Genomic DNA, 27,068 nt, shown 5'->3' with positions numbered 1-27,068 from the left:
TTCCCCCGGGTTCCATGCCCACTCACCTTGGACCACACACTCTGAGCCCCCCAGACTGTCCCAGACAAACCGAGGACACAGAGGGACCACCCTCATCCAGGAGTTCATTTGCAATTGTCCCCAAAAGACTCTAAGAGGGCTCCAGGGATGGGACACCATCACAGATCCTGGGTGACAGGGACACAGAAAGGCACCCGGCCTCGGTGAGCCCACCGTACACATCTGAGCTGCCAGGCAGATCTCCACGCCCCTCAAGGCTGTTGTCAGGCAAGTTCCCAGGGCTGCTCAGCTGGGACTTTCAGCTCATAGAAATCACTTCCAGAATCCTCAGACCCTCCGCTCCTCCATCATACCCCAAATCCACTGGGCAGCCTTTCAATGGCTCCCAAAACCTGGTGAAGGTAAACGGCTTATAAGAAGGGAAGAGAAAAAAAAGAAGGGAAGAGCTAGGGGATCCCTGGGTGGCGCCTGCCTTTGGCCCAAGGTGCGATCCTGGAGTCCCGGGATCGAGTCCCGCGTCAGGCTCCCGGCATGGAGCCTGCTTCTCCCTCCTCCTGTGTCTCTGCCTCTCTCTCTCTCTCTCATAAATAAATAAATCTTTAAAAAAAAAAAAAAAAAAAAAAAAAAAGAAGAAGGGAAGAGCTAAAGTAAGCCTGACCCACACCTCCAGAGGTGCGGCCAAGCGCAAGCCTGCCTCCAGCTGTGGGCACAGCAAATCCCTCGGGCCGACTTTCTCTCTATCAGCAGTAGGAGGAGAAACGACTGTCTGACAAAACCCTTCCTCTTGGCCCCCATTTTGGAGGCCAAATTTCAAACACAAATAGTAAAAGACCCAAATAAATGTAACTTTTCAGATGGAAAAGTCCCTCAGGCTCCTCTGGGTTTGGGTGTGGGAGGAGCCCAGGATTCAGAAAAAGATCTGCATGAGGGTTCTAGACCCACCACCCATGAGTTGTTTGTCTCTGTGCCTCAGTTTCTTCCTCTGGGAAATGGGGCAAGTAATTCCTCCAGCCTGGAGTAATATGAAAACCAAATGAGACAGCATCTGTGAAAGCCAAACACGGAGGGTAGTTGTTTATTATCTTTACATGCGAGCGTCACCAAAGAGTCAAAGAGAGAGTAGCATGGTGCGGAAAGCAATATTTGGGGTGAAAGGCAGCCTAAGTTCAAATCCCAGCTCCATCTCTTGCCACCCACTGAGCCGGGATGACTCACTCCACCTGTCTGAGCCTCATCTGCGCAGGGGGATGACTACCTTGCAGTCTACATGGCTTAAATAAGATGCCATGCACCACTGTGGAGGTGCTCGGGGGTGTCAGCCCCACTCCACTGCCCCAGGCAAGAAGGGGCTGGCTTGAGAGGGCACTCTCGGGGCAAGCTTGTGAACAGACATGGGATTATATGATCCTCATCCCTAAAGTCCTGCCACCCAGCGACACACCAGTGACGTGGGGTGACTCGGGGAGCCAGTGCCAACCCTGTGTTGTCAAGGGATTTCTCTCCAGGGGTCACAGCAGGGCCCCCACTGGACAGAGACTAGCATCCAAGGGGATTTTCTGCACGTTCAGAGAACACTGTGTGTGGAGCCAACCAAAACCCACCAAGGGCTGAACGTCCCCTGTGAGCCATGTGGCCAAAGCCTATGACTGGTGGCCTCGCTTTAAGTCCAGTGTGGTTATTCACTTGGATGATGGCAGCTGTCAGCCCTGAGACCACTAGCCCATCCACGCAGGTTCCAGCAGAGAGAAAGCCATGCTCGTGTTCACTGCACCAGACAGGGTTCCGGGGGAAACAGAAGTTACCACCCAGCGGGGTGGGGAATGGGGTCAAAGGCAGGGACTTGAAGGAAATACCACAGAGCCGTGAGCGAGATGAAGCGAATAAATGATCTGTTGAGACAAACAGAAACCAGCAAGAGCGGGAAGCTGGAAGCACCGCAGGGCTGGAGGCACGAGGAGGAGGGACATTTCCAGAACCCAGGAAGGGACAGAAGCTGGGAGGTGCTGCCTAACAGGAGCGTGGGCATGGACAAACTCAGCCGCAGCAGGAGACACACACCAGGGCAGAGAGCACTGTGTTAAGGAGCAACACTGGTAAAGGGAGGACTCAGTGACGTAGAGTCAGTGTCAGAGAGGACGTGCCCACGTTCGGTTTCATTGTTAGCTACTGTTCTTTGTAAATACTTTTGAATTCAGGCCTGAAAACAACCCTGAGAGGTAGATGCTAGTGTTCCCATTGTACAGATGGTGAAACCAAGGCTCTGGGGGGTAAATGTCTCGTGCAAGGTAATATAGTGACAAAGCAGTGCAGCTGAGGTGCAGTAAAACCAGAGCCCACGCCCATCACCCCGTGCCACCTGAGCCCGAAGAGGAAACACCCATGGGTGACTTGTGGCTGGTCTTGGGGAGCAGGGAAGACACGATGGGGCAAGACAGAACGGTGTTCTCCAGGAAGGAGAGGGAGTTGTGATGTGAGCCTGTGGCAGGGCCTGGGCATCAGTGCTGGGACCAGGCCCAAGCTTGCACTGCAATGGGGGATGCCAGAGAGGCTCTGGACGGCCAGATGGGGGGCCATCCTGGGTTCCTTTCCATCTCTCACCCCATGTCCCCTCCCCAGCAGGTCCTGCTCACTCTACCTCAGAAGCACCCTCCAGGCCCTCCCCTCCTAATCCCTATCTGGGTGACAGTGACCGCCACCCCTGGGTCTCCCCTCTTCCAGCCTTTCTCCTCATTGTAGCTGAGACCTCTGCAAATGAGAACACTTCACTCTCCCATCACCTTAGGGAAATCTCTCTCCCGAAGCTGTCCTACAAGGTCCCTTGCAACCCAACGGTACCCATTTCCAATGGCTGAGCCAACAAACTACCCCAAATGTGGTGACTTCAAACACAATTTATTTCCTTTTTATCTTACGCCTCTGGAATGCTGAGGTCTGACAAGGGTTTCAGTGGGCTAAAAATCAGGGCCGCGTTCCTCTGGAGAGCTAGGGATGAATCTGTTTCTTAGCCTTTTCTGGCTTCCAGAGGCCGCCCACATTTCTTGGCCTGCGGTTACCCATCACACCAATTTCTGTCTCCAATGTCATGTCTCCTTTTTCCTGACTCTGACCCCCTTGCCTTCATCTTTTAAGGATACTGTAAGTGTATTATGCATAACCTGGTCCACATGATCCTGGACCATCCTCCCTATCTCAAGAGCCTTAACTTCATCATATCTGCTAAAAGTTGGTTTGCCATAGAAAGTAACATATTCACAGGTACCAGGGATTTAGACATGGACATCTTTGGGGAGCTGTTACTCCGCCTACCACACTGACCTGGTCACCTCTTCCTGTCTCTCACCCCTTGCTGCTCATTTCCACCTGAGCCCAGGGGGGCTGCTTTGGTTCTTCAAGCACAGTTTTTGTTTTGTTTTGTTTTTTTGTTTTTTGTTTTTTTTTTTTTTGGCCTCAGGACCTTTACATGTCCTCCCGCCTGGAATGCCCTTCTTTCCCCTGGTGTTCCTAAGACTAACACTCAGATGCTGGTTGAAGTGTCATCTCTCTGAGAGGCCTACCTGACCTCAGCGTCTCAGTCAGCCACCCCCACTCTCTGTTGTACTCCACCAGTTATTGCTAACTGGTGTTTTCCCAATTCACTTATTTTCCAGGTGTTCGCACTACAGTGAGCACTCCCTGGCCTTGCTCACTATTGGACCCCAGTGCCCACTACGGAGCCCACATACAGTGGGCACTCAATACCCATTTGGCTCAGTGCACAGGTTCTCACTCTGTCCTGCCTAAAGGCCTGAAGCCTCTCTCTCCCTGTTTCTCAATCTCACTTATGCTCGTTTTACTTTTTCATTTTTGAGTCACTTCTCACTTGGGAGGAAGAAAGAACCAACACTCAAAGTTCCTTTGTAGGCAAAAAAGGAAATGACGCCCCAGGCCTGAGCCCAGTGGGCTGGGGCAAGGGCATGCCGGCCACCCCCCCTGAGTCAGGACCAGCTTCCTGGCCAGCACGCCCAGCCTCCCCAGGTCTTTGTTCACTGCCTTCCTCCCGCCTAGAATGGTCACCCTATCCACGTCCTACGTCAAGGGACACCGAGCTGCCTACCCCAGTTCCACCATCTCACAAGTAAGGAAACTGAGACCCAGAACCTCTCCCCAGGCACACAACACGTGCATTCTGGGGTGTGCTCCAGCACTCTGTCCCACCCAACCCTGGGAGCCCGCTTCCTCCTGGGCCAGCTGCAGGGACTACAGGGTGGGGGCCTCAGATGCTAAGATCAGCAGACCCGGCCGGGCTAGCCCAGCACAGACATCCTGGGCCCTCACTGAGGACAGCCTGGCGCCAGTGGCTCAGAGGAAATGTTACTCGAGTTTACAGACTTCCTGTAATGTAGAGAATCTAGGCTCCCCCTCAGGCCAAGGTGGGGGACAACCTTGGGCGGTGACCTCCCTTCAGCGGCCCATGGTCCTTGTCTCTTTTCAGGCAGGAGCCCTACCTAGTTCCTACTCCCACCCACCTGCCCTCTACCCCCTGAACTAACCCAGGAGCCACAGATCAGAGACACAGGGACGCAGCATGAGTAGATTAATGGGGTCAGGGTTGAGAGGGCACAGTAACAGCCAAAGTCACAGCCTTCATCCACCATAGGGCAGTGGGGGAAAAAAATCCCCCTTTCCTGGAATTCAGGATAAAGCCATGCCCTGATTTCTGGTGACCCAAGATCCTGGCCTAGGCTGATTCCCTGTCCCCAGGGCTGCCTTTTAGGGTCTGCAAGCACCCTGGGCACTGCACTTGATGCCTGGTTTCGTGTTCTTCTGTATCCATCTTGAAATTCTTAATATTTTTTGAACAAAGGGCCCCACACTTCCATTTTGCACTGGGCCCCACAGGTTACGAGCCCAGCCTCTCAATCCCCTGCCCCCTCTCCCCACTACACACAGACTCCTGCTCTTGTGATAGTTCCTAAACTGATCACCAACTGTGAGCTCTGGACCTGGTGAGGGCCTGACCCTCTGGGTTAAGACACTGGGGTTTCCTAAGAACTTTCTGAAGACAGCATCAAAGCAACGCTGCCACAGGGGCTCTCGTGCTGGCCGGGGGGCATGTTTGTTCAGAGGCATCTTTAAGTCCCACCCGCAGCAGCTGTTAGGACAAGAGAGGGCAGAGGGAAAAAACACGAACTTGGTTCAAGTCTGGCTCTGCTGCTCACAGTCTAGGCGATCTCGGGAATGTTAACTAAAGCCCTCTGTTCCTCGGCTTATTGGTCACATGAGGGTTATAATTATATCCACCCCTAGAGTAACTAGGAAAATTAAATGGGATGACATATGTAAAGTGCTGGGAACAGTGTCATGCTTGTAATAAGTACTTGATAAGTGACAGCTGTTGGGGTCAGACACCAAGACTCCATTCCCAGCCCCACCACTGGCTCCAGCGTGAACTTAACCTCTCATGTGTAAAAGGAGGGTTACAGGGGTGCCCACAGCACAGAGCTTAGGGAGCTACCATCAGCATCTCCTTTAGAAAACCTTCCCTACAGCCCTCCTTGGGGCTCCACGGTCGCCTGCGCTCACCACACTAGCACATGTGACACTTCAGTAGGAGGTGTCTCTGTGTCTGCCTTCCTCTCCTAGACCGAAAGCAATTTGGGGGCAGGAACAAGCATCTGGTTCTGCTGGTATCAGCAGCGAGGAAAGGATGGCAGAGTGAACACATAAGGGAAGTGCAGTCATTCCCGGGAGCTGCTCACCCCCCGGGGTAGTGACCGCCATGCCCTGGTAGGATCTCCTCTCTCTCCCCAGATTGGTGCCTCTCAGGAAGATGCGGGCGCTTGTGCTGCTGCTCGCCGTGGCAGGCACCTGCCTGGTGGAAGCTGCGGCCAGTTCCAACGCTGCCCCACTGGACCCCCCCGGCGTGCTGCTCACCCACCGGCGCCAGAAGAGAGACTGGATTTGGAACCAGATGCACATCGATGAAGAGAAAAACACCTCGCTACCCCATTATGTGGGCAAGGTAAGGCTCAGGCCTCAGGGCAGGAGCAGCGTCAGCGGCAGCGGCACTTGGCCCATAGTGATGCTGATGGTGGGACAGATGGTGACAAAGACTGACTGTGCCGACTGTAGGTGTGGGGCCCATGGCTGTGAAGGTAACGGTGGTAGAGGTGCTGGTAGTGGTGGCGATGGTGGCGATGACGATGAAGGAAAAGCAGTGGTAGTGACAGTGAAGGGCAGGTGACACCGTAGCAGCTGAGGGTGCGGCCAGCTGGGGCTCTCCCCACCAGCCCGCCTACAGCCAGCCGACCGTGCCCACAGGCTCCTCTGGCTCCCTAGAACGGCTGGGAAATCGAAATGCCTCAGTATGGCCACTCGGAGAGAAAGCTGCTTGACCGGGGTCACACACGGAGACCCGGCCAGGGCCTGAGGAGAGCCTGGCCCTAAGAAAACACGGGGTTCCTGGCTTGCAACACAAACGTGACCTCTGTGTCATAGAGGAAAATGTCGTCAACCCACCTACATCTTTCCCAATGGGATAACTGTGCCGTGAATCAGCCACTGAGAATGGCCAGGCCCGAGGAAAACCTGCAGGATGAATCAGAAGAGTCCGCGGAATCAGGAAGAGTCCGTGGAGGCCACCTGCATTGTGAGCAGCTCTGACACGGAAACCTTTGGAGGGATCTCCTCCTCCAAGGGTCTTCGAGCAGCAGGAATTGCGTCAGGCCTGCCATCATCTGCCAACAGCGTGCGCTTGGCACGTGGCATGCGGCCAGGAGACAGAGAAGCCATATGTGGTCCCCACCCTGGGAAGGAACAGGGTCCCTGGAAGAGGCAAGGATGAGGCCCCAAGGATCACCTCCAGGCTCCCAAAGACGTAATCTGAGGGAAGGAAATCTCTGTTTATCAAGGCCCACAGGCCGGAGCCTTTGTTTACAGACTGGTTGGACAATGGGAGTGACCCTAAGCAGACTTCTGAATCCACAAATATGGGTCAGCATGGCTTTCAGCATTAAGATGTTATGTCCAAATATAGTGATAATTAAAAAAAAGAGAGAGAGAGAGAGAGAGAGCTCCCAGAAACCTGTAGCTTCAGCCTGATTATGAGAAAAATATCAGATAAATTCCAGTAGAGAACCATCCTACAAAATATCTGACCAGTACTCTTCAAAATTGTCAAGGTCATCAAAAGCATTCAAAGTCTGAGAAACTGTCACAGCCAAGAGGAGCCCAAAGAAATGCAAATGATTAGATGTAATGGGATATCCTGAATGGGCTCCTGGAGCAAAACAAAGGCCATGAAGCAAAAACTGAGGGAATCTGTATGAACTATGGCCCCCAGTTACTACAAATGTCACAGTATGGGTCCACTACTGAGAACAAAGGCATCGTACTAACATAACGTCAACATAAAATGTTGATCATCAGGAAAACTGGGAGCAGGATGCCTGAGAACTCTCTGTATTATCTTCCCAATTTTTCTATAAACCTAAAACTGTTCTAAAAAATTAAAAGTTGGAGGGAAGGAGCTTATACTCACGTGGAATCTTATGTAGAATTCCAATAAAACAGATCAAAGTGCAACTGGTCCCCATGACTACCCCTGCCCATGTGGGCCCTAACGCACCCCACCCCCAGAACCAAGTCTGGAACTACCATCTAACCCTGAGCAACTCACCGAGTCCCAGACTGTCCCTTCTCCTTGAACCCCTACTATTCTCCCAAGCCACAGGTTACAGAGCTGGGGCATCTGCTTCCTGCCTCCTGACCCACTGTTCATCATATGTCCAGGCCCCTTGGGACCTCCTCATGAACCCCCCTGGCCCCTGTTCGTCACAGCCCTGCTCCACTCAAGGCAGAGGGTCCTCACTTCCTGTTTCTACTTCCTCACCTTGCAGCCACTTCTCCAAGCTCTGGCATCTGGCTTCCACCCCACCACCCCCCACTCTGATGCTGCTCCCACCGAGGGCTCCAACGTCTGCTCTGCTACTCAGCTTAGGGATGTTTTCCAAACTCACAGGATTTAACCACACCCTTTCTGACACTCCCTCTCCTGTCTTGAGACCCATCTTCCTTTGTTCTTTTCAGACACCTTCACTCAAGGTTCTTGCTCCCTGGACCTTTAAATCCTGCCCTTCCTCAGAGTCTCAACCCTGAGAGCAAGAATAGGGTCTGGGTTAATTCTATGCTTCCAGCGTGTTGCTTGGCACCTTATTGGAATTCAATTTATGTACTTTTAATTGAATTGCACTGTATTTTTTTTAAAGATTGTATTTATTCACTCATGAGAGACACAGAGAGAGAGAGAGGCAGAGACACAGGCAGAGGGATAAGCAGGCTCCATGCAGGGAGCCCGATCTGGGACTCGATCCTGGGTCTCCAGGATCACGCCCTGAGCCGAAAGCAGGTGCCAAACCGCTGAGCCACCCAAGAACTGTATTTTTTGAACATTCAAACCATCAGGGCACCTGGGTATCTCAGTGGCTCAGTGGCTGAGCGTCTGCCTTTGGCTCAGGGCATGATCCCAGGTTCTGGAATCAAGTTCCACATCAGGCTCCCTGCAAGGAGCCTGCTTCTCCCTCTGCCTGTGTCTCTGCCTCTCTCTCTCTGTATCTCTCATGAATAAATAAATAAAATCTAAAAAAAAAAAAAATCTATGAGAATACTACTTTACATGCATGAAATATGATTCTCCTATGTTCTGAAGGGTCTCTATTTCTAAGATTCTATAAATGAAATGTTCAGCACTTCTTACCTATATCTTTTAACATATGGATCTATCATGGATAATAACAGGTATTTATTGAGAGCACATGCAAGTTGCTTTACGTACATTAGCTTCCAAATCTTTTCCTAAATCTTGTTCCTTACAGCACTAATAGTATGTGTTACAAAGAAAAGTGTTCTTACTATAATGGGAAGTCCTGAGCTAAAGCTCATTAGAGTTTTTTCCTACAGGACTGTACATCATAAATCTCCAAGAAGAGAATATTTTGTGTACCATTCCAAAACTAAATTGACCAGGACCAGCGGTGTGCTGATAAATGCTTGACAAGTGGTTCTCCAGGAGAAAAAAAAATCCTGATTCCTAGCATTCGCTCATTTCCATTTGTATGTAAATACTTTCACCATGTCTGTTTGAAACTTCCAACTTGATGGCACTGAAGGCAGAGTTGTGAAAAGATATGTCTTAACACAGCATTGTGTGGTATTTCCATCATTCAACACATGGGCATAACCTCAAGAATATAGTAAAATGAGGAATTTTGAGTAGGCTACCCTTGTTTTTCATAGGATTCATTTAACTGATAAGTTTATATAACTGAATTTTTAATAATGGCTATATTTAAAATCAGTTCACAAACATTCCTTAAAATGTAAGTTGGTTCTTGAGAGCCAAGCCAGTGCAAGCCATCTCCAGCTCACTGGAATTTTCGTGTGAAATAGCAAAAAGACACCAGTGTTTCCTGGAATTCACTTTCAGAGGTACCGTTCTGCTCATGAGAGCAGCTCAACACCAAAAATGATATTATCTCCACTTTACAGATGAGGCTACCACAACTCAGAGAGGCTAAGTGACTAGTAAGCAGCAAAATACCCCTTGCCTTCCTTTTTTTTTTTTTTATTGTCTTGAGTTAGATTTTTTCTTTTTTTTTTTTAATTTTTTATTGGTGTTCAATTTACTAACATACAGAATAACCCCCAGTGCCCGTCACCCATTCACTCCCACCCCCCGCCCTCCTCCCCTTCTACCACCCCTAGTTCGTTTCCCAGAGTTAGGAGTCTTTACGTTCTGTCTCCCTTTCTGATATTTCCCACACATTTCTTCTCCCTTCCCTTATATTCCCTTTCACTATTATTTATATTCCCCAAATGAATGAGAACATATAATGTTTGTCCTTCTCCGACTGACTTACTTCACTCAGCATAATACCCTCCAGTTCCATCCACGTTGAAGCAAATGGTGGGTATTTGTCATCTCTAATAGCGAGGAATATCCCATTGTATACATAAACCACAGCTTCTTTATCCATCATCTTTCGATGGACACCGAGGCTCCTTCCACAGTTTGGCTATCGTGGCCATTGCTGCTATAAACATCGGGGTGCAGGTGTCCCGGCGTTTCACTGCATCTGTATCTTTGGGGTAAATCCCCAATAGTGCAATTGCTGGGTCGTAGGGCAGGTCTATTTTTAACTCTTTGAGGAACCTCCACACAGTTTCCCAGAGTGACTGCACCAGTTCCCATTCCCACCAACAGTGTAAGAGGATTCCCTTTTCTCCGCATCCCCTCCAACATTTGTTGTTTCCTGCCTTGTTAATTTTACCCCTTGCCTTCCACTGGCGCCAAATATACTCTTTCACTCAAAAATCTTTCTGTAAGCACTTGCAGTGTTCCCAGCGCTGTTCTAGGCAACTAGGGCAGTCACGTTAATGTGTTCCCAGCGAGCTGGCTGGGAACAGTGCGCTAATGACCAGTCAGAGATGTGCATAAAGACTGAAGGTGCCACATTCAGGATCCCTGGCCAGCACCACAGACGCGTACACACACCCCCGTGCAAACATGTAGGTGTGCCGGATACACGTGTGCATATATGCCGGCGTACCTACATACACCTGAACGCTCACAGAGTGTGTGCACATTCACACACACACAGCCACCCCTGCCCATCCTCAGCTCACGGTTCCTCTTCCTTCCTAGATCAAATCGAGTGTGAACAGCAAGAACGCAAAGTACGTGCTCAAAGGAGAATCTGTGGGCAAGGTGTTCCAGGTCAGTGAGGACACAGGGGACGTGTATGCCTTTGAGAGGCTGGACAGGGAGAAGATCTCTGAGTACCACCTCACAGCCCTAGTGGTAGACAAGGACACCAGGAAGAACCTAGAGTCTCCTTCCAGCTTCACCATCAAAGTTCATGACGTGAATGACAACTGGCCTGTGTTCACGCACCGGCTGTTCAATGCATCTGTGCCAGAGATGTCGGCTGTGGGTATGTGCCCCGTTTGTATCCCACCCCACCCCACCCCCGCTGCTCATCCCCAGCCTGAAGGCACCTCTCCCATCAGCAACTTCACTGCCTGGGGTCAGAATTTAGTGAGTTCAGTGCAGCTGCTATTTTATATGGCTTGAAAGAAACAACGGTCCCTTAAGACTAAACTCTGACCTGGCCCTAGACTGAACCCTGATCCTGATCATGGACTGAGCCCTGATCCTGATCATGGACTGAGTCCTGACCCTAGTCATGGACTGAGCCCTGATCCTGATCATGGACTGAGTCCTGACCCTGATCACAGACTGAGGCTTGATCATCAGAGACACACACCTGTTTCATTACTCTACAGCAAACCCCACCCACTGCTCTGACTCGGAACTGGCATTCCAAGAGCGCAGCCTTTGCACGGAAAGAATACCAACTCTGCTACCACAGTGAGAAGTCATCTCTAGGATCCATACAGGAGTGGAGGGAGCAGAACTACAGCCCTTACCCCAATATGTAGCACCAGCCTGGACCCCAGGCCTCTCAAAGTTACTACTTCTCAATTCCACTCCAGCCTCTAGTAGATACCAGAAAAGGATTCCCTTCCCTACCCCTTGGTCTAAGTTTCCCAGCCAAGAACCTGAGAGATTGTAACAGATCTTGTAGAGTATGGAGATCCTGGAGTTCAAGAGAAACAGAGATGTGATACTCACCTTCCTGTTCTTTTGTTCTCCACCCTCCAGGAGAAGGAAGGGCAGCCCTTCAATCTCCTCTATCTCTCCTCATGACCCTACCCCTCCATGCCCTCCCTCATTTTTGCCACGACTAAAAAACCACCTATTCTCTTTGCCTCATTCAAAGATGACCAGGTTGACCCTCCAGCACTGCCAGCACTCTGCCCCTATGCAGGCTTCTCAGGAAACAAAGCAGTCTTTTTTCCTCCAGGACCTAAGGGAAATGGGTTAAGGGAACAGCCTGGGCCCTATCTATCCTGATCCGGGAATGGGGAAAGGGGCCAGCAGTCACAAGGCAGTAACCCCTGGATTCTCTTTCCTCAGGGACCTCAGTCATCCGTGTGACAGCAGTTGATGCAGATGATCCCACTGTGGCAGACCACGCCTCTGTCATGTACCAGCTCCTGAAGGGAGAAGAATATTTTGCTATTGATAATTCTGGTCTGTGTTACTAACCCTCTGGGGCAGGCGCTGGCTTGGAGCAGGGTAGAGGGGGATACTCTAGATTGCAGAAGCTGAGGCAAGTCAGTCTGACAGGTGTCACCTACCACCCAACCACACCATCCTGTGGAAACAGTTCCTTGATGCACGTTAAGACAGGGTGACTGGTGAGGGCAGAAGGAAGCAGACAGCTGCTGAAATAAGGACTCCAGCCCAGGAAACAAAATCAAGACCTGAGCAGTGACACAAGAAGCAGAAGAGAATGCTGGTCAGCAGCTGTGGGTGTAGAGTCACACAGATCGGGCTTCCAAAAGCAGTTCTGCTACACGCCCCCTCTAAAGACCTTAGGCGAGTCAACTAACCCCTGGGAGCCTTAGTTCCCTCATCCTGAAGATTTGAAAATGTATATTTATTTTGCATGGCAGCTGTGCAGTTTGAATTGAATAACGTATAGAGAATATGTGGCCCATAGCACGTATCCACTCAGTGTAACTTTAAAAACTGTAAGGACTGAGTTTGGGAAGTAAGACAAAAGTCCAGGCGGTCAGGCCTGGGGCACACTGTCTTTCGGAAGGATGGCAAGTACACAGCTCAGATACCACCACAACCGATGACGTGCCAAGGCAGGTATCACTACTCCATCATAGCACTCTTTCCACGCTAAGCCTAGCCGTGGCCTCACACTCTTTCTCAACACCATGCTCCAGGCAGCTGGGACCAATATCGGACCACACCGTTTGTGCAGCTTCAGTCTAGCAGAGCAGAGTGTGAAGGCAGGAGGTGGTTGGCCAGTGGTTCTCAACCTTGGCTGCATAGTGGAATCACCTGGGGAGCTTTTAAGTCACGGGGTGCTCTCTGGATAAGGCTTGGGCACCAGTGTTTTCTTAAAGCCCTCCAAGTAACGTGGCTCCTGCTGGGACACTTTTTGCAGGCCTCATTTTCACGACAACCAAAAACTTGGACCGAGAGACACAAGCCAAGTATGAGATCGTGGTGGAAGCACGAGATGCCCAGGGCCTCCGTGGGGAGTCAGGCACAGCCACAGTACTGGTCAACCTGCAGGACATCAATGACAATTTCCCCACCTTCACCCAGAGTGAGCTCTACCCCAGGGCCTTGGGTGGCGGGGGTGTGGGGGTGGTGATAATCCAAACTCAGTGACCTGGGGAATCCTGTGAAGAAGCCCAGAGCCCTCTCTCTCTCCCTTGACCCCAAGGTGGGCCTCAGGCCCAGTAAAGTCATTTTGGTGCAGAAAGAGGTTCCTCCCCATCCCTGCACACATTCCTAAGGCTGTCCAAATGCCACCTGCCACAGTGACCTCACGGGCCACAGGGAAATCACACTCCCTGCTGTTCCACTATCAGATAGGAACAGTTTCACCCAGTTTCTATGGGCTAGGAAAAATCCAAGCCCTAGCTAGAAAATCCCCATAAGCTGGTGGGCAGGAATATGGCAAATTTCCATATCCAGAGCCAAGTCTGGGCCTGGAGCCCACCCACACTGATTGTCTCCCCTCAAAAAATGTCTGATAAGAGATTTTCCCCTGCCTGGGTTAGAGCTGGGGAGGAAAGTCAGACAGTTCATCACTTATACCCTCCAATGCTGAGGTGTAACAGAGGCTTGGCCATCCCAAGGATAGCCTGAAGTGGCCTCACTGTACAGGACAGAAGCTCCCTAAGGGTAGGACTTGTCTCTCTTGTCAAATGACAGGTCCCCTAGCAAAGTACCTAGCATACAGTAGGTGCTCAATTACTATCTGTTAAATGGATGGATGGATGGAAGGATAGATAGAGCAGAACCTCTTTGCCTTGGGACCCCGAATTCCAATGGTAGTATTACTATTATCATTATTATTATTTTATTGTGCCCCTTTCCTGTATAAAAATGTATTGGGATAGTATAAGGGATAACCCCCTTGCCTGTCTCATTAACCCAATGCCCTGGGGGCCACTCTATCTACATCAGCCAAGTACATATTTGCCGTGCCTGAAGACATCCGTGTGGGCAGCTCCTTGGGCTCTCTGTTCGTTGAGGATTCAGATGAGCCCCAGAATCGGATGACCAAGTACAGCATCGTGCAGGGTGAATACAGGGACACCTTCACCATCGAGACGGACCCCAACCACAACGAGGGCATCATCAAGCCCATGAAGGTTTGTAGACAAGCAGCAATGACATCAGATGTAAAGTTTGGGGCTCCCTGCATCACCAGGACTCACCCAGGGGCTCCAAGGTCAGAGGCCATCAAAGGTACACGTTATGGGTCAGCTCAGAGCTGGCCATGTGCTTTAGGAGCTTTTGACCCTGGAGTTGGGAAGGGGAGCCAGGAGAGAAGGATCAGTGCCTGAGACTGGTTACCCCAGAAGCAGACCTTAAGGCAAGGAGCTGGGTGTCAATAATTTACTTAGGAAGTGATCCCAGATGCCCCAGGAGCAGTACCACATGAAACCTTAACATCAGATTATCGCTTCAGGCAAGTGGGCACAGTCCACTGGGGACATCTGGAGAATAGGGTGGGATAGTCCTCAGGGTTGCAGGAGCTGGGGGAGAGTGAGCTGTGGGGTTGATTGAGGGCCCCAGGAGGCATTCACTCTTGTACTTTCTGGCCAGCCCTGGGCACCTGCCAAACCAGAGCCCTGGAAGTGTTATAGGCACCTGCAGCACAGAGCCATAGCTAGGGAGGGAACAGTGCATGCTGGGGGAGGTGGGTGGCCACTGGCAGTGCCTACTGTGGACAGACAGAGCAATCAGACCAACTGAATCCGGAAGAGGAAGGAAGGGACACCAAATACCTCTAGAATGGCCATGCTGAAGACTGGGGTACCTGGGCCAGGATGACCCATCTCAAATGGGACATTCTAGAACCCCTGTGCCTGAGCCAGGTCAATCCTCCAGCAGAACTTTCCTACTGCTGTCCCTGATCCAGCCCTGCACTGGGGACTGGAAACAGCCAGGGGAGTCACGTGGCCTCCACAGCATCGAAGCTCGTGGTGAGTGGGGAAGACTCACTGTGTGTCCTCAATACTTGGAGCAGGGCCAGTCACAGAGTTAGGGTCAGAGGGGTCGCCATGAGGCTGCTGAGATGCAGTAGGGGAGCAGCCAAAGACAGCCAGCCCGCCCCAGCCCCTCTCCTGATGAGCCTGGAAACATCACTTCTTTAGGCCACAGGCCCCCATCCATAAAATGGGTGTCATCCAGGGCAAACGTGTAGGGTAGCTGTGAAGATCACACCTCACATGCGTGGCTCAGAGCAGGTGCTCCCGTGCTTTCCCCTTCCACAGCCCCTGGACTATGAATACATTAAGCAGTACGTCTTCACCATCGAGGCCACAGACCCCACCATCAACCTCCACTACCTGAGCAGTGTCTCCATCCAAAAAACAGCCCGCGTCATCATCAACGTCACAGATGTGGACGAGCCCCCCAACTTCCACCAGCCCTTCTACCACTTCCAGCTGCGGGAGAACCAGAAGAAACCTCTGATTGGCTCAGTGCTGGCCACAGACCCCGATGCAGCTCGTCGGAGCATTGGGTAAGGGGTGGAGGGTGGAAGGGTGGTGCTGATCATGAGGATCCTCGCACTGAGGTTCTTAACGTCCTGACTCCAGGACTCAACGGGGAAAGTGGCTTCTCCTGGCACATACACGGGACATGGCTGAGGCAGGACTAGAAGCCTGAGCTCTTCCACCGACCCGAGCAGCCACGTGGGATCCTGTCTTGCCCAGGCACCCCTAACCCGCACAGTCCTGGCCATCAGAGCTGGCCAGGGGCTGCTCTACCTTGGAGTGGCGATTCTTTGGACCTGGCTCCCACAGGTCCATCTTGAGAGATCTGACGGTCAAGAGGGTAACCAACTAGAGGACAGACGTGAAACCATTTTACAAAACGTGTTTTACTAAATTTGCCTTCCCAAGACCACAAAAGGAAAAAAGTAGTCAGTTCACACAGTGAAATGACACAAAGGTCTACAAAGAAAACATCAGTAACCCCTACTCTCGGGTAACTGATGTTCACGGTTTGAGGTGGTTGTTTCATGACTACAGAAATATCTCCGTACATTTATGGTGGGTTTGTTGTCTGTCTGCCTCTCTGTTTCGGGGTTTTGATTACTTTCACAATTTTTTGGATCATACCATGCCCACTTCATCACCAGCTAGGCTATCTCCACTAGACTCTGAGCCTCTGGGACCAAAACTATAGTTCTAACTCATACATTCTAGAGCCATACAATATTTGACTTCAATCCAATCTCATTTTATTCCAGAGGGGTAGCTGATTGTGTTAGCACCACTTATTAAATAAGTCAACATTTTCCTACCTTTGTTTTATAGATAGATAATAAAATAGATTCAAGTAATTATAATTAATATAATATAATATAATATAATATGATATGATATGATATGATATAATACAAATAACCAGAATCTAATTCTGAATCCTCTTCTGTCTACTATTCTGTGGCAAAGCCATTCAGTTTTACTGCAGCAGCTTCATATTAAAACTTAGTAGAGGGATCCCTGGGTGGCGCAGCGGTTTGGCGCCTGCCTTTGGCCCAGGGCACGATCCTGGAGACCCGGGATCGAATCCCACGTCGGGCTCCCGGTGCATGGAGCCTGCTTCTCCCTCTGCCTGTGTCTCTGCCTCTCTCTCTCTCTCTCTCTCTGTGACTATCATAAATAAATAAAAATAAAATATAAAAAAAAACTTAGTAGATATAAGCCAAGTTTCTACCTTACTTTTTTACTTTCTGTAGCTTTTTGTGTTTTTAATATTCGCTCTCTCATACAAACTATAAAATTCTTTTATCTGTTTTTTTTAATTTCACAATTTTTTGGATCACACCATGTCCACTTCATCACCCACTTCTATCCAAAATGAGATTGTATAGAAGTCATTAGAATTCTAATGAAAATCATATCAATTTAGAGAGAATTAATATTACTATGACAACAGGTCTTTTTATTAAGGTCAAAAAAACATGCCCCCAAAAATAGAAATTTGGGCCACATCACACAAGTTTTGGGACTACTACAGTTTTTGTGGCCAGTCTATTCTAAGTAGTCTGTAATGACCATTTTTTTATTTCTTTATTGATCCAAGAATTTACTTAAGACATTGATTTGATTTTTTTTCTTTTCATTTACCACCAGTTAGGTATTTTTTGTTTTTGCTTTTACTTGTTCTGTGATATAACACAACTGTGTTTGTGTTCATTTTTTCTAAAATACCTAAGATTTTGCTTTACATATTTTAATATCTCTATTTACAAAGGTTCATAACTATTTTACTTTCATTATGACTTGTTACTTTTATCCCTATGAAATTACCCAATTTGTTCTGCTAAATACTTTGCCCTCACATTGCCTAATGTTAAGTTTGCTGGTCCTCTTTTCATATCATTTGTCTTTTCCTGATAGGAGTTTTCCAACTTGTACTTTCAACTTTTCGAACTTCTGCTTTTTACTTGGCATTAAGTTGTCTCTCGAAAATAGAGTGTAATTGGTTTTGCTTTTTAATCTACACTGAGATGCTTTGGGTTTAACCTATTTATATTTGTCATCATAAGTGATATGTTTGAGCTTACTTTTTTGTCTTGTACATTTCTCATTTCTCAAACTTAATGGGGTTTTTTTCCATCATATTTGCTATAGAGTCTTTTCTTTTCTTTTCTTTTCTTTTTCTCCTGGATATTTGGATGGAATATAAACTTCTTCTACCGGTGAAACTCTCTTCTATCTATAAAATTAAAAATGTCTTCCTGGTCATTTTCTACTTTAAAATATCACACACATACACACAATTGCTTTCCTATGCATGATAAAGAAATCAAATGTTTCATTTTAATTCCTGTCAAAGCAGGCTTTTTCTTTATATTGTGACATTTCTGAGTCATATGAAGTTAAGTTTTCATAAAATATTTTTGGGACCCATCTCTATGGGTGATATATTTCCTGAGTTCTTGTATAAATATACAAACACAAATATAAAATATATTTATACAAATATAAATATACAAAATATACAAACACCTTAGTTCCTCTGCCTTCTTATGCTAGTAACACCACATGTGCTCCCATAATCCTCAGAGTATCCTCAGACTGTAGACACCTACTTTCAAATTTTTCTAGCATTTAATTTTGTGGGGACATTTGGGGTAAGTCTGATTTTCTTCACAAGAACATATTTTTCTGTCTGGATTCTGTTCAGTTGCCTCACATAGCCTTGAAATTCAAGTGTCATGAGGATATATGTAAACATTTATCTCTTTTGAAAATTATACTTGATATTAATGACCTCTTTTAATCTGTAGACTAGAGGCTTTCTTAAGATCAGGAAAGTTTTCCTTTAGTATATCTTTTGTTATTTCTTCTCTTCTATTGGTTCTGGAGTTTTCTTCAATAGTAGTAAATATATATATTATATATTACATATCATATATTTCATATATATTCATCTCTCATTTCTTCATATCTTTTTCTTGATTTCTGGAACATTTCAAATTTTTACTTCATAAATTTCATTTCTTTTTAATCATTTCCTATCTATTCCAGCTACTTTTTTATTTCTTCCTGGCTGTTCCCCATATATCTCTTCATTAATCACAAAAACCAACCTCAGCTCTGTTGTACTAGATTATAGTGCCACCTGCCTCAGCTCTCAAAGTGTTCCTGAGGGAGTCTCAAGGTACCATCTTCAGCCCAGCCAGGGCAGCATTGCTAACATTGAAGGGATTGTCTCACCACTCTGAATCCCTCCAGGTGCTAGAACATGATAGCAGAGAGAGGAGGATGGAGGGGCTGCAAGCCATAGATTCTGAAGGGCCTCATTAGTCACACTGAGGAGTCTGCACTCAGGAAAGAATAATGGGAGGCCATGAATTTCTCTCCCCTGGCAGATATTCCATCCGCAAGACCAGTGACAAGGGCCAGTTCTTCCGAATAACCAAGCAAGGGAACATCTACAATGAGAAAGAACTGGACAGAGAAATCTACCCTTGGTATAACCTGACAGTGGAGGCTAAAGAACTGGATTCTAGTGGTGAGTGGCCCCACATGCCAGGGAACCTGGGCTTTTCTCCTTTCCCTCATTCGTTCAAAATAGGCATAATCTGTCATCTCTATCTTAGAGGTATTTAAACTCCTGCTGAAGTACCACTTGGCTAGAATACTATAGAGCCTCCATCCCCAAGAGTATGGATGGACCAGCAGCATCCATATCACTTGAGACCTTGTTGGGAGGGTAGACTCTTGGGCTACCCCCAGACCAAATCAGAACCTCATGCACATTATACTTTAAGAACCACTGTCATAATACAGCCTGCTGGATGTCCCTGTGGTGAGAATCATCTAAGGCACCTTTTAAACATAGAGCTTCCCTGGAGGTTCTGGTCCAGTGATTCAGAAAGGGGCCAAGAAATGTACATCAAAAAAGTACCACACGATTCTTATGATCATGGATGTTTAGAAAAGGCTGTTTGTGGGGAAGAGAGGGAGAGGATTTGTATGTCAATCAAGCTGAAGCAGCTTTCAACTTCAAAATGATTAGGTTCTCCAACTTAGTCTAACTTTTGCCAGAGGAAAAGTCAAGTATTGGAGTTTCTGTACCCTTACAAAACTTAACATGAGAAAAATCGCAGTTGCCCTCCCAGAGATGGATTAATATTCCCGCCTTACCTTGGAGAGCACCAGGGCCCAGAGGGGCAGGTGACTTGACTAAGGCTGGAATGGTGCTACCCTAGAGGGCCCCTTATTCCTGCTGCATCTCCCAGACTTAGTCATTGCCCCGCATGGCAGCTAAGCCCCAATTTCAATCGGCTCCCGCATGTTTTCCAGATCAGTCTTTGCCCCTTTCTTCCCCATCTAACCTCATTCACACAATTTTTAAAACTTAAAATAGTTGTGCGTTTTTAAATATGAGAGAAAATACAGAAAAAGAAAAGAAAATCATCCCCTCATAATCCCACCACACAGAGATAATTACTGTTAGCACTTTAGTATACTTTCTCTGGTCTCTTTTTTTAATATGTATTTTTATATAAGTGAGATCATAATATTTATATAAAAATCATATCCTGCATTTTTACTTAACTTTATTCCAGAACCATTGTCTCATGGTACAAAAACCTTTTTTGGGGGTGCCTGGGTGGCTCAGTGATTGAGCATCTGCCTTCAGCTCAGGTCATGATCCTGGGGTCCTGCATCAGGCTCCCCGGGGTGGGGGGCAGGGCGGGGGGGCTGCTTCTCCCTCTGCCTGTGTCTCTGGCTCTCTCTGTGTCTCTCATGAATAAATAATTTTTTAAAATATTTTTAATTACATCTTTTAAATGTACTTTACATACACATTGTAAACAGCCACACATTCCATTCTTTTAAAGTGGTTTAATTTGTTAACCCCATCTCACTTAGTTTACCTTTTAGTTAATTTGTAATTAATTAATTTTATTTACTTAAACAGATTACATTTATTTAAATTAATTAAACTATTGGATCAATTTGATAATTTAATTAAAACCTTCTTTAATTTGCTCACATCATTTCACTTTTTGATTCCCACAGCAACTGTTGAGTAAACATCCCTGTGCATGAAGCTTGATGCCCCCCTCCCTTCCTCCTCCACCCTTTTCATCCAGAATGCTATCTCTGGCCTCTCTTCCAGAGATCCCTAGCCACCACCACCACCACCCCCGTCCTGCAAAAAGGGTACCCCTCTAGGATTCCCCATCCACATACCTTCTACCCGTGGGGCTGGAATCACAAGCCCTTCCCCCACCCCCCGCAGGGTACCCCACAGGCAAAGAATCCATTGTGCAAGTCTACATCGAAATTATGGACGAGAACGACAACCCTCCAGAGTTCGCCCAGCCCTATGAACCCAAAGTGTGTGAGAACGCTGCCCAGGGCAAGGTGAGTCTGGCTCAGGTGGGAGGGTGGAGCACACCCCCTGAGGACAGGCTTAGAGGCAGCACCTCCCACCCACAGTCAGCTGGCATTTCACTGAGCTTAATGTAACTGCCCAACAGCCATCAGGAAAGGTGCTATTATCCTCACTTTACCGATAGAGAAACTGAGGCTCAGAGGGAACGTATGGAGAGTAGACCAGTGAGGAGGGTAGTCCAAAGAGCAGCTTCACGAGATCATTTAGGTTAGTGTTGCAGGTGAGATGCAGCTGTGGTCAGGTCTGAACCCAGAGTCACCACCACGAAACCCCCAGCCACCCCAACGCCATCCCTGATTCTCCATTTTCCATACACCAGCTGGTCGTGCAAATCTCGGCAATAGACAAGGACGTAACACCACGAGATGTGAAGTTCAGATTCTCCCTGGGCACTGAGGACAGCAACTTCACCCTCACAGATAATCACGGTATGCATCATAGTAGTCAGCCTGGGGCGGGGCAGGGTTATTTGAGTCTTGAAGCCCCAGCGTCAAAGACCAAGCCAACAAACTGAGGGCCTATCCTGACTGGGGTCTTCAACTTATGGTATATTTTGTACAACTCCTTCCCAGTCTGTGCCATGGTCAGAGCTACCCTGGCCAAATTGCCAAGTCCATACTCCCCAGAAGATGCTCAGGTCAGCAAGGAATATAGAATAGGTACAGGGTGCAGACAGTCGCTCAATTCACTAATGAGCCAAGGGATTCCTTTCCACACTGGATCTCTAATGCTCAGCACAAGTGCAAATCCTCTATGAATTTTGAGGTCACTACCAAAGAGTCTAAATTGGAAATGTGAAATCCAAAATGCCAAGAATACAGTGAACTTTGTCTTAATTCAGCTATGAGGACTACTTACCACCAGGTGGCCCCAGGACAGCATCTGGTGCACTCCTCACAGCCCAGAGTCTGTGATGTCAGTAGTATTGGCCGATGAGAGCTTCTGATGAGCATGTGCTTACAAGAGTGGTGATGATGCTGAGTTGATTGAACTCTAGCCAAAAGCAGACAGGCTTCCACAGCTTCAGCAGATTCCTGAGAAAAACAGAGAAAATCCCTCTTGGGTCTGAACAGAGCAATCCTTCCACCCAGTGCGGGGTGGAATTCCTGACTATCCCTGATCGGCAAAACTGTGGAGGATGAGGATCCCTGTTCAGAATAGCCACTGCCACCTGTGAGGAAGGTCAGGGGCCCTGAGAGTGTGAGGCGGACCCAGGGGATCAGCCACATACCCATCTTTAAGGAGTCTCCTTCCTGTGGGACTGGAAAACTGGCCATGATGTGCTGGCAGTCAATGACAGACCATTCAAATGCTCAGCTGTCTGTAATAGTAAATAATGTGGCAAAATTATCCATCACGCCACTCCCCCCACCCCATGTTCACCTCCATCCCACCTCAGAGGCGGTCTGTATTGGGATAGAAAGTTTAAGTGCCACCCCAAAGGCACCCCATGTACAACCAGGAGGCAAGCCTGTTGATGCCAGATTCACTTACAGCATGAATGTCCTGTTAGGATAGTGAGTATAGTGAGAAAACTCTAATTTCTCTCATAAAGGATCAGCAACCATATAGCTATTATTTTCAACTATAATAGACACGGTTACTTAATAAAATGTAATTAGCTTTCATCTGAAATGTAAAAGATGGCCTTCTTTGCTTTTGGCCAGCTTCCTGAGTGAGCTGATCCCGTGGGACTAAATAAATCCTGGAGCAGTGAATCCCTAAACCCTCTGACCACCAGCATTGTAACTTCCCAGGAGCCCACAAAAGGCAAACTATCTGGCCTCTGCCCAGAGCCACTGAATCTGAAATGTGGGAGGGGGAGATGGGGGCAGAGGGGAGGGATATGGAGAAGGAAGAGCAGGGTTCTGAAAATCAGCACGTTTAAAAAGCTCTCTGGGGGAGTCTTCGGTCTATGGAACCATTGATTGGAGCTGGGAGGGGGATCCAATATTTGGGTCAAAGCACATTCCCAGTTGCAGTCTGCCCAGGAAATCCTCAGTTACCTATGTCATCACACCCTCGGTGCCCCAGGGAACATGTGCATTGTTTTCACTTTCTAATGGATTTTCAGGAATAGGAGAAACAGCCTTTGAAGTCAGCCCAGTGCTAAAAGACTTTTAAACACTTTTTTTTTCCCCATCACCAAAGCTTGAAATAATGCACTGAGCCCAAAGAGAACCGCCTGTTATTGGAGCGGGGTTAGGGAAGAGTTGGGGGTCAGACATCAGTTGCTCACAGAAACAGAAAGCAAGGATTTTACATGTTGGCCATGCCATTGTCAGAGGCCAGGTCCAAGCAGCTACCCCAAGTGTCCCCTCTCTGGAGGAACAGACCCGCACTCAAATGATTGAAACATGAGGCAGAGAGAAGCAGCCCAGGCTGCACGTGGGCTGGCACAGTCGCGGAGGCTTTTATGGAGGAGGCAGGCCGAGCAGAACCTGACTCTGCAGCCCTGGTGTTTCCAGATAACACAGCCAACATCACCGTCAAGTACGGGCAGTTCGACCGGGAGCGTGCCAAGGTCCACCACCTGCCTGTGCTCATCTCAGACAATGGGAGGCCAAGCCTCACAGGCACCAGCACGCTGGTCGTGACCATTTGCAAGTGCAACGAGCACGGCGAGTTCACCTACTGCGAGGAGATGGCGGCGCAGGCAGGTGTCAGCATCCAGGCGCTGGTGGCTATCTTCCTCTGCATCCTCACCATCACAGGTCAGTGGCCAGCAGGGCGGCGAGGGACACTGGGGGGAGGGGTGGCTTCACAGAAGGAGGACCAGACCAGGGCCCCAAGGGGCAACCCTGCCTCCAGCCCCTATCCCACCCTGGGCCTCAGGGTCCTGGGTTCCACACCAGGACACAGGGATAGCTCTACCTCCCTGAACGCCTAAGGGTCGGGGGTAGATACGGGGGGAAAGGGAGGATTCAAGGCCTTTCTCTACTTTAAAATACTTTACATTCATTCATTCAATTTATACATTTTGAGCACTTACTGTTCTAGGCATTTATTGACATGAAACCTATTTTTTTAATGCCTTTTTGGGAAGGAAAAAAGAAATTGTTTAAATTCTAGCTTAGATCACCTCCAGTGGCTTTCTTTCCTTTATGAGAATTCCTACAGCTTTGATATCTTTCTTTCTTTTTCTTTCTTTTCTTTCTTCTCTTTCTTTGTCTTTCTTTCTTCCTTTCCTTTCCTTCCTTTCCTTTCCTTTCCTTCCTTCCTTCCTTTCCTTCCTTCCTTTCCTTCCTTCCTTCCTTCCTTCCTTTCTTTCCGGGAGCATTTTAGTTGTAGATTACCCAGGAAGCACATCCTGGGACAGGGATTGGGGTACAAGTGCCTTAAACCAGAAGTGCTCCCAGGAAGCCCTAGAAAGAAGAGTGGGGGTGAAACAGGGAAGAGAGGCAGCGGATGAAGGGAAAGTTGTCAAGACAAGTCATTAGCCGTGTGGGTCCCTGGGGCTTCCTGCCATGGCACCTGGGGCAGCAGTGAGACACTCACAGCAGGGGTTTATCCAGCAGCTCCCCTCAGCTGATGGCTGGGGGCTCCCAGGGGAATAAACGCTCCTGGCTTCACCAGCCCTGAGACCCGGCAGGGCCGGCCCTCTGCGGAGGAAGGTTAGAGACGCCCGGTGCACTGAGATGACGGGCCCTGGGGCTGCTGGGGGCATCGCATTGTCTGCGCAGGGCTTCTCCTGCCAGCGGCTCCCCTTAGAGACCCCCTGGGCGTGCCACCATCCTGGCGCTTCTCGGGAAGAGTCCAGACTCAGCTCTGCTTTTGGTAATAATGAATACTGGCGATGATCATGACCTCGCCGCCACACACAGGTGGCCCTCAACCTCATTACTACCTTACCAAGACCAAACAAAGCAGAGAAGTGATGGTGGGCCTGACCCTGGAGGGACGGGGCGGGGCTGGCTGGGCTCTGACCCTGACGGGTACAGCAGGTGACTCTGAGGGGTGCAGGGGTGCAGCTGGGCTCTGACCCTGAGGGGTGCAGGGGTGCAGTAGGTGACCCCGAGGGTGGCAGCGGGCTGCTAGGTTGTGACCCCGAGGGGTGCAGGGATGCAGCTGGGCTCTGACCCTGAGGAGGGGCGCAGGGGTGCAGCGGGGCTCTGACCCCGAGGGGTGCAGGGGTGCAGCAGGTGACCCCGAGGGGTGCAGGGGTGCAGCAGGTGACCCCGAGGGGTACAGGGGTGCAGCCGGGCTCCGACCCCGAGGGGTGCAGGGGTGCAGCAGGTGACCCCGAGGGGGGCAGGGGTGCAGCCGGGCTCCGACCCCGAGGGGGGCAGGGGTGCAGCCGGGCTCCGCCCCCTCGGCGTCGGCCCACGCAGGGCCGGGCCGGCCGGGGCACTTCGGGGCGGGGCCTCGGGGGCCGGCGGGCCGGGTCTGACCAGCTGTGGCCGGCTGCAGTGATCACCCTGCTCGTCTTCCTGCGGCGGCGGCTGCGGAGGCAGGCCCGCGCCCACGGCAAGGGCGTGCCCGAGATCCACGAGCAGCTGGTCACCTACGACGAGGAGGGCGGCGGCGAGATGGACACGACCAGCTACGACGTGTCGGTGCTGCACTCGGCGCGGCGCGGCGCCCCGCCCCCGCGGCCGGCCCTCTACGCGCAGGTGCAGAAGCCGCGCCCCGCGCCCGCGGTGCACGCCGGGCCGGGGGAGATGGCGGCCATGATCGAGGCGAAGAAGGACGAGGCGGACCGCGACGGCGGCGGCCCGCCCTACGACACGCTGCACATCTACGGCTACGAGGGCGCCGAGTCGGTGGCCGAGTCGCTCAGCTCGCTGGGCTCCGGGGCCTCCGACGCGGACGTCGACTACGACTTCCTCAGCGACTGGGGCCCGCGCTTCAGGATGCTGGCCGAGCTGTACCGCGCGGAGCCCGCGGAGGAGCTGCCGTACTAGGGGCGGCGGCCCGAGCCCGGACAGCCCCGCCTCGCGGGCCGCGGGGCCGGAGCTCCGAGGGAAGCAGGCGCCGCGCCCCCAGCGCCCCGAGCGCCCCAGAGCTCCCGCGGGCCCTTCACGATGCCCCGCCCGCCGCCGCGATGCCCGACCCCTCGCCGGACCGCAGGCCCCGCAGGCCCGCCCCACGCTCGGCCGCGCTCCTGCCAGCGGCGGGGGCTCCCTCGAAGCCCCTGGGCCCCGCGGAGGGCGGAGGGCGGAGGGCGGAGGGCGCCCGCCTGGAGCAGCCGGCGACGGCAGGGCCCGGGGGGCCGCCCCAGCGTCAGCCCGGCCTGCCTCGGCCCGCACGCTCCCAGCCCTCCGCCACTCCCAGCCTCCCCGCAGCGGGCGGCCCCTCGACAGCGAACGGCCAGGGGACCTCGCCGGCCGGCCACGCCCGTTTCTGCCGCGTTGCGCCCTGAAAACTCAAAGTCGGGAAAAACGGCCTGTCGAACTGTGAAGCAACTGTGAAGCCACCCTGGAGGGACAGTGGGGGCCAAGCGTGACGTGCTGCGGCGAGGCCCTCCTCCACACCTGCACCTGTGGAGAGGGCCCGGGGTGGCCGTGACGCCCGCGCGACACCCCTCGGCAGCCGCCGCGTGTCGCCTGCGGACTCGGGCAGATGTGCTGGGAGCGCAGCCTGTCCCCGGTGTGCCTCGCCCAGTCACTCATTCATGCTCCTCTTTTCTCTCTTTCCATCTATTCCTCATCTCTTGGCTCGAAGGCCCGCGAGTAGTGACCCTCGGCAAGTCTGGCCAAAGTCCAAACCCAAACCTGACCGCACAACAGAACCGTGCTGTTTGCCTTTCCACACCTCATGGTTGCCGCATCTCAGGAAACACCCCCCCGCCCCGCCCCAGGGCCCCATCCCTCAGGCACACCCTGCACAAGGCAAGGCACCTGCCTCGTCCACACCCCGTGGCCATCCGTGCGTCTCCCACTTTCAGCCAAACATGGGTCATTCCACTACGAACATGTCCTGGAGAAATGGCATCACTTGACAGGAGAGGGCAGGAAAGGAGGGAAACTCTCCAGCTCACTCACCCTCGGTTGTGGAC

At 50.4% G+C, this 27,068-nt stretch overlaps 1 protein-coding gene and 1 long non-coding RNA gene across 2 annotated transcripts in view; one reads left to right on the top strand and one right to left on the bottom strand.

Annotated features, from left to right (window-relative positions):
- LOC119871970 overlaps window positions 1-25,312 on the bottom strand; it is a 99,148-nt gene extending 73,836 nt beyond the window's left edge. The window contains exons 1-3 of the long non-coding RNA XR_005360233.1: window positions 24,569-25,312; window positions 22,302-22,391; window positions 21,929-22,104 (exon numbers count right to left, since the gene is read on the bottom strand). This is a non-coding gene — a long non-coding RNA (uncharacterized LOC119871970). The remainder of the gene's footprint in view (window positions 1-21,928; window positions 22,105-22,301; window positions 22,392-24,568) is intronic.
- CDH5 (cadherin 5) overlaps window positions 1-26,183 on the top strand; it is a 32,379-nt gene extending 6,196 nt beyond the window's left edge. Inside the window, exons 2-12 of the mRNA XM_038538781.1 lie at window positions 5,791-6,001; window positions 10,682-10,970; window positions 12,017-12,133; window positions 13,065-13,229; window positions 14,099-14,286; window positions 15,415-15,665; window positions 19,032-19,174; window positions 20,915-21,039; window positions 21,390-21,498; window positions 23,539-23,784; window positions 25,481-26,183. Of these exons, the coding sequence (XP_038394709.1) occupies window positions 5,810-6,001; window positions 10,682-10,970; window positions 12,017-12,133; window positions 13,065-13,229; window positions 14,099-14,286; window positions 15,415-15,665; window positions 19,032-19,174; window positions 20,915-21,039; window positions 21,390-21,498; window positions 23,539-23,784; window positions 25,481-25,974 (2,319 nt within the window). The 5' untranslated portion in view covers window positions 5,791-5,809 and the 3' untranslated portion in view covers window positions 25,975-26,183. The remainder of the gene's footprint in view (window positions 1-5,790; window positions 6,002-10,681; window positions 10,971-12,016; window positions 12,134-13,064; window positions 13,230-14,098; window positions 14,287-15,414; window positions 15,666-19,031; window positions 19,175-20,914; window positions 21,040-21,389; window positions 21,499-23,538; window positions 23,785-25,480) is intronic.
- The last annotated feature ends 885 nt before the right edge of the window (window positions 26,184-27,068 follow it).

The sequence above is a fragment of the Canis lupus genome, chromosome 5, assembly GCF_011100685.1.
Source record: "Canis lupus familiaris isolate Mischka breed German Shepherd chromosome 5, alternate assembly UU_Cfam_GSD_1.0, whole genome shotgun sequence".
Taxonomy (NCBI): domain Eukaryota; kingdom Metazoa; phylum Chordata; class Mammalia; order Carnivora; family Canidae; genus Canis; species Canis lupus.
This window is presented reverse-complemented; position numbering and strand designations above follow the sequence as displayed.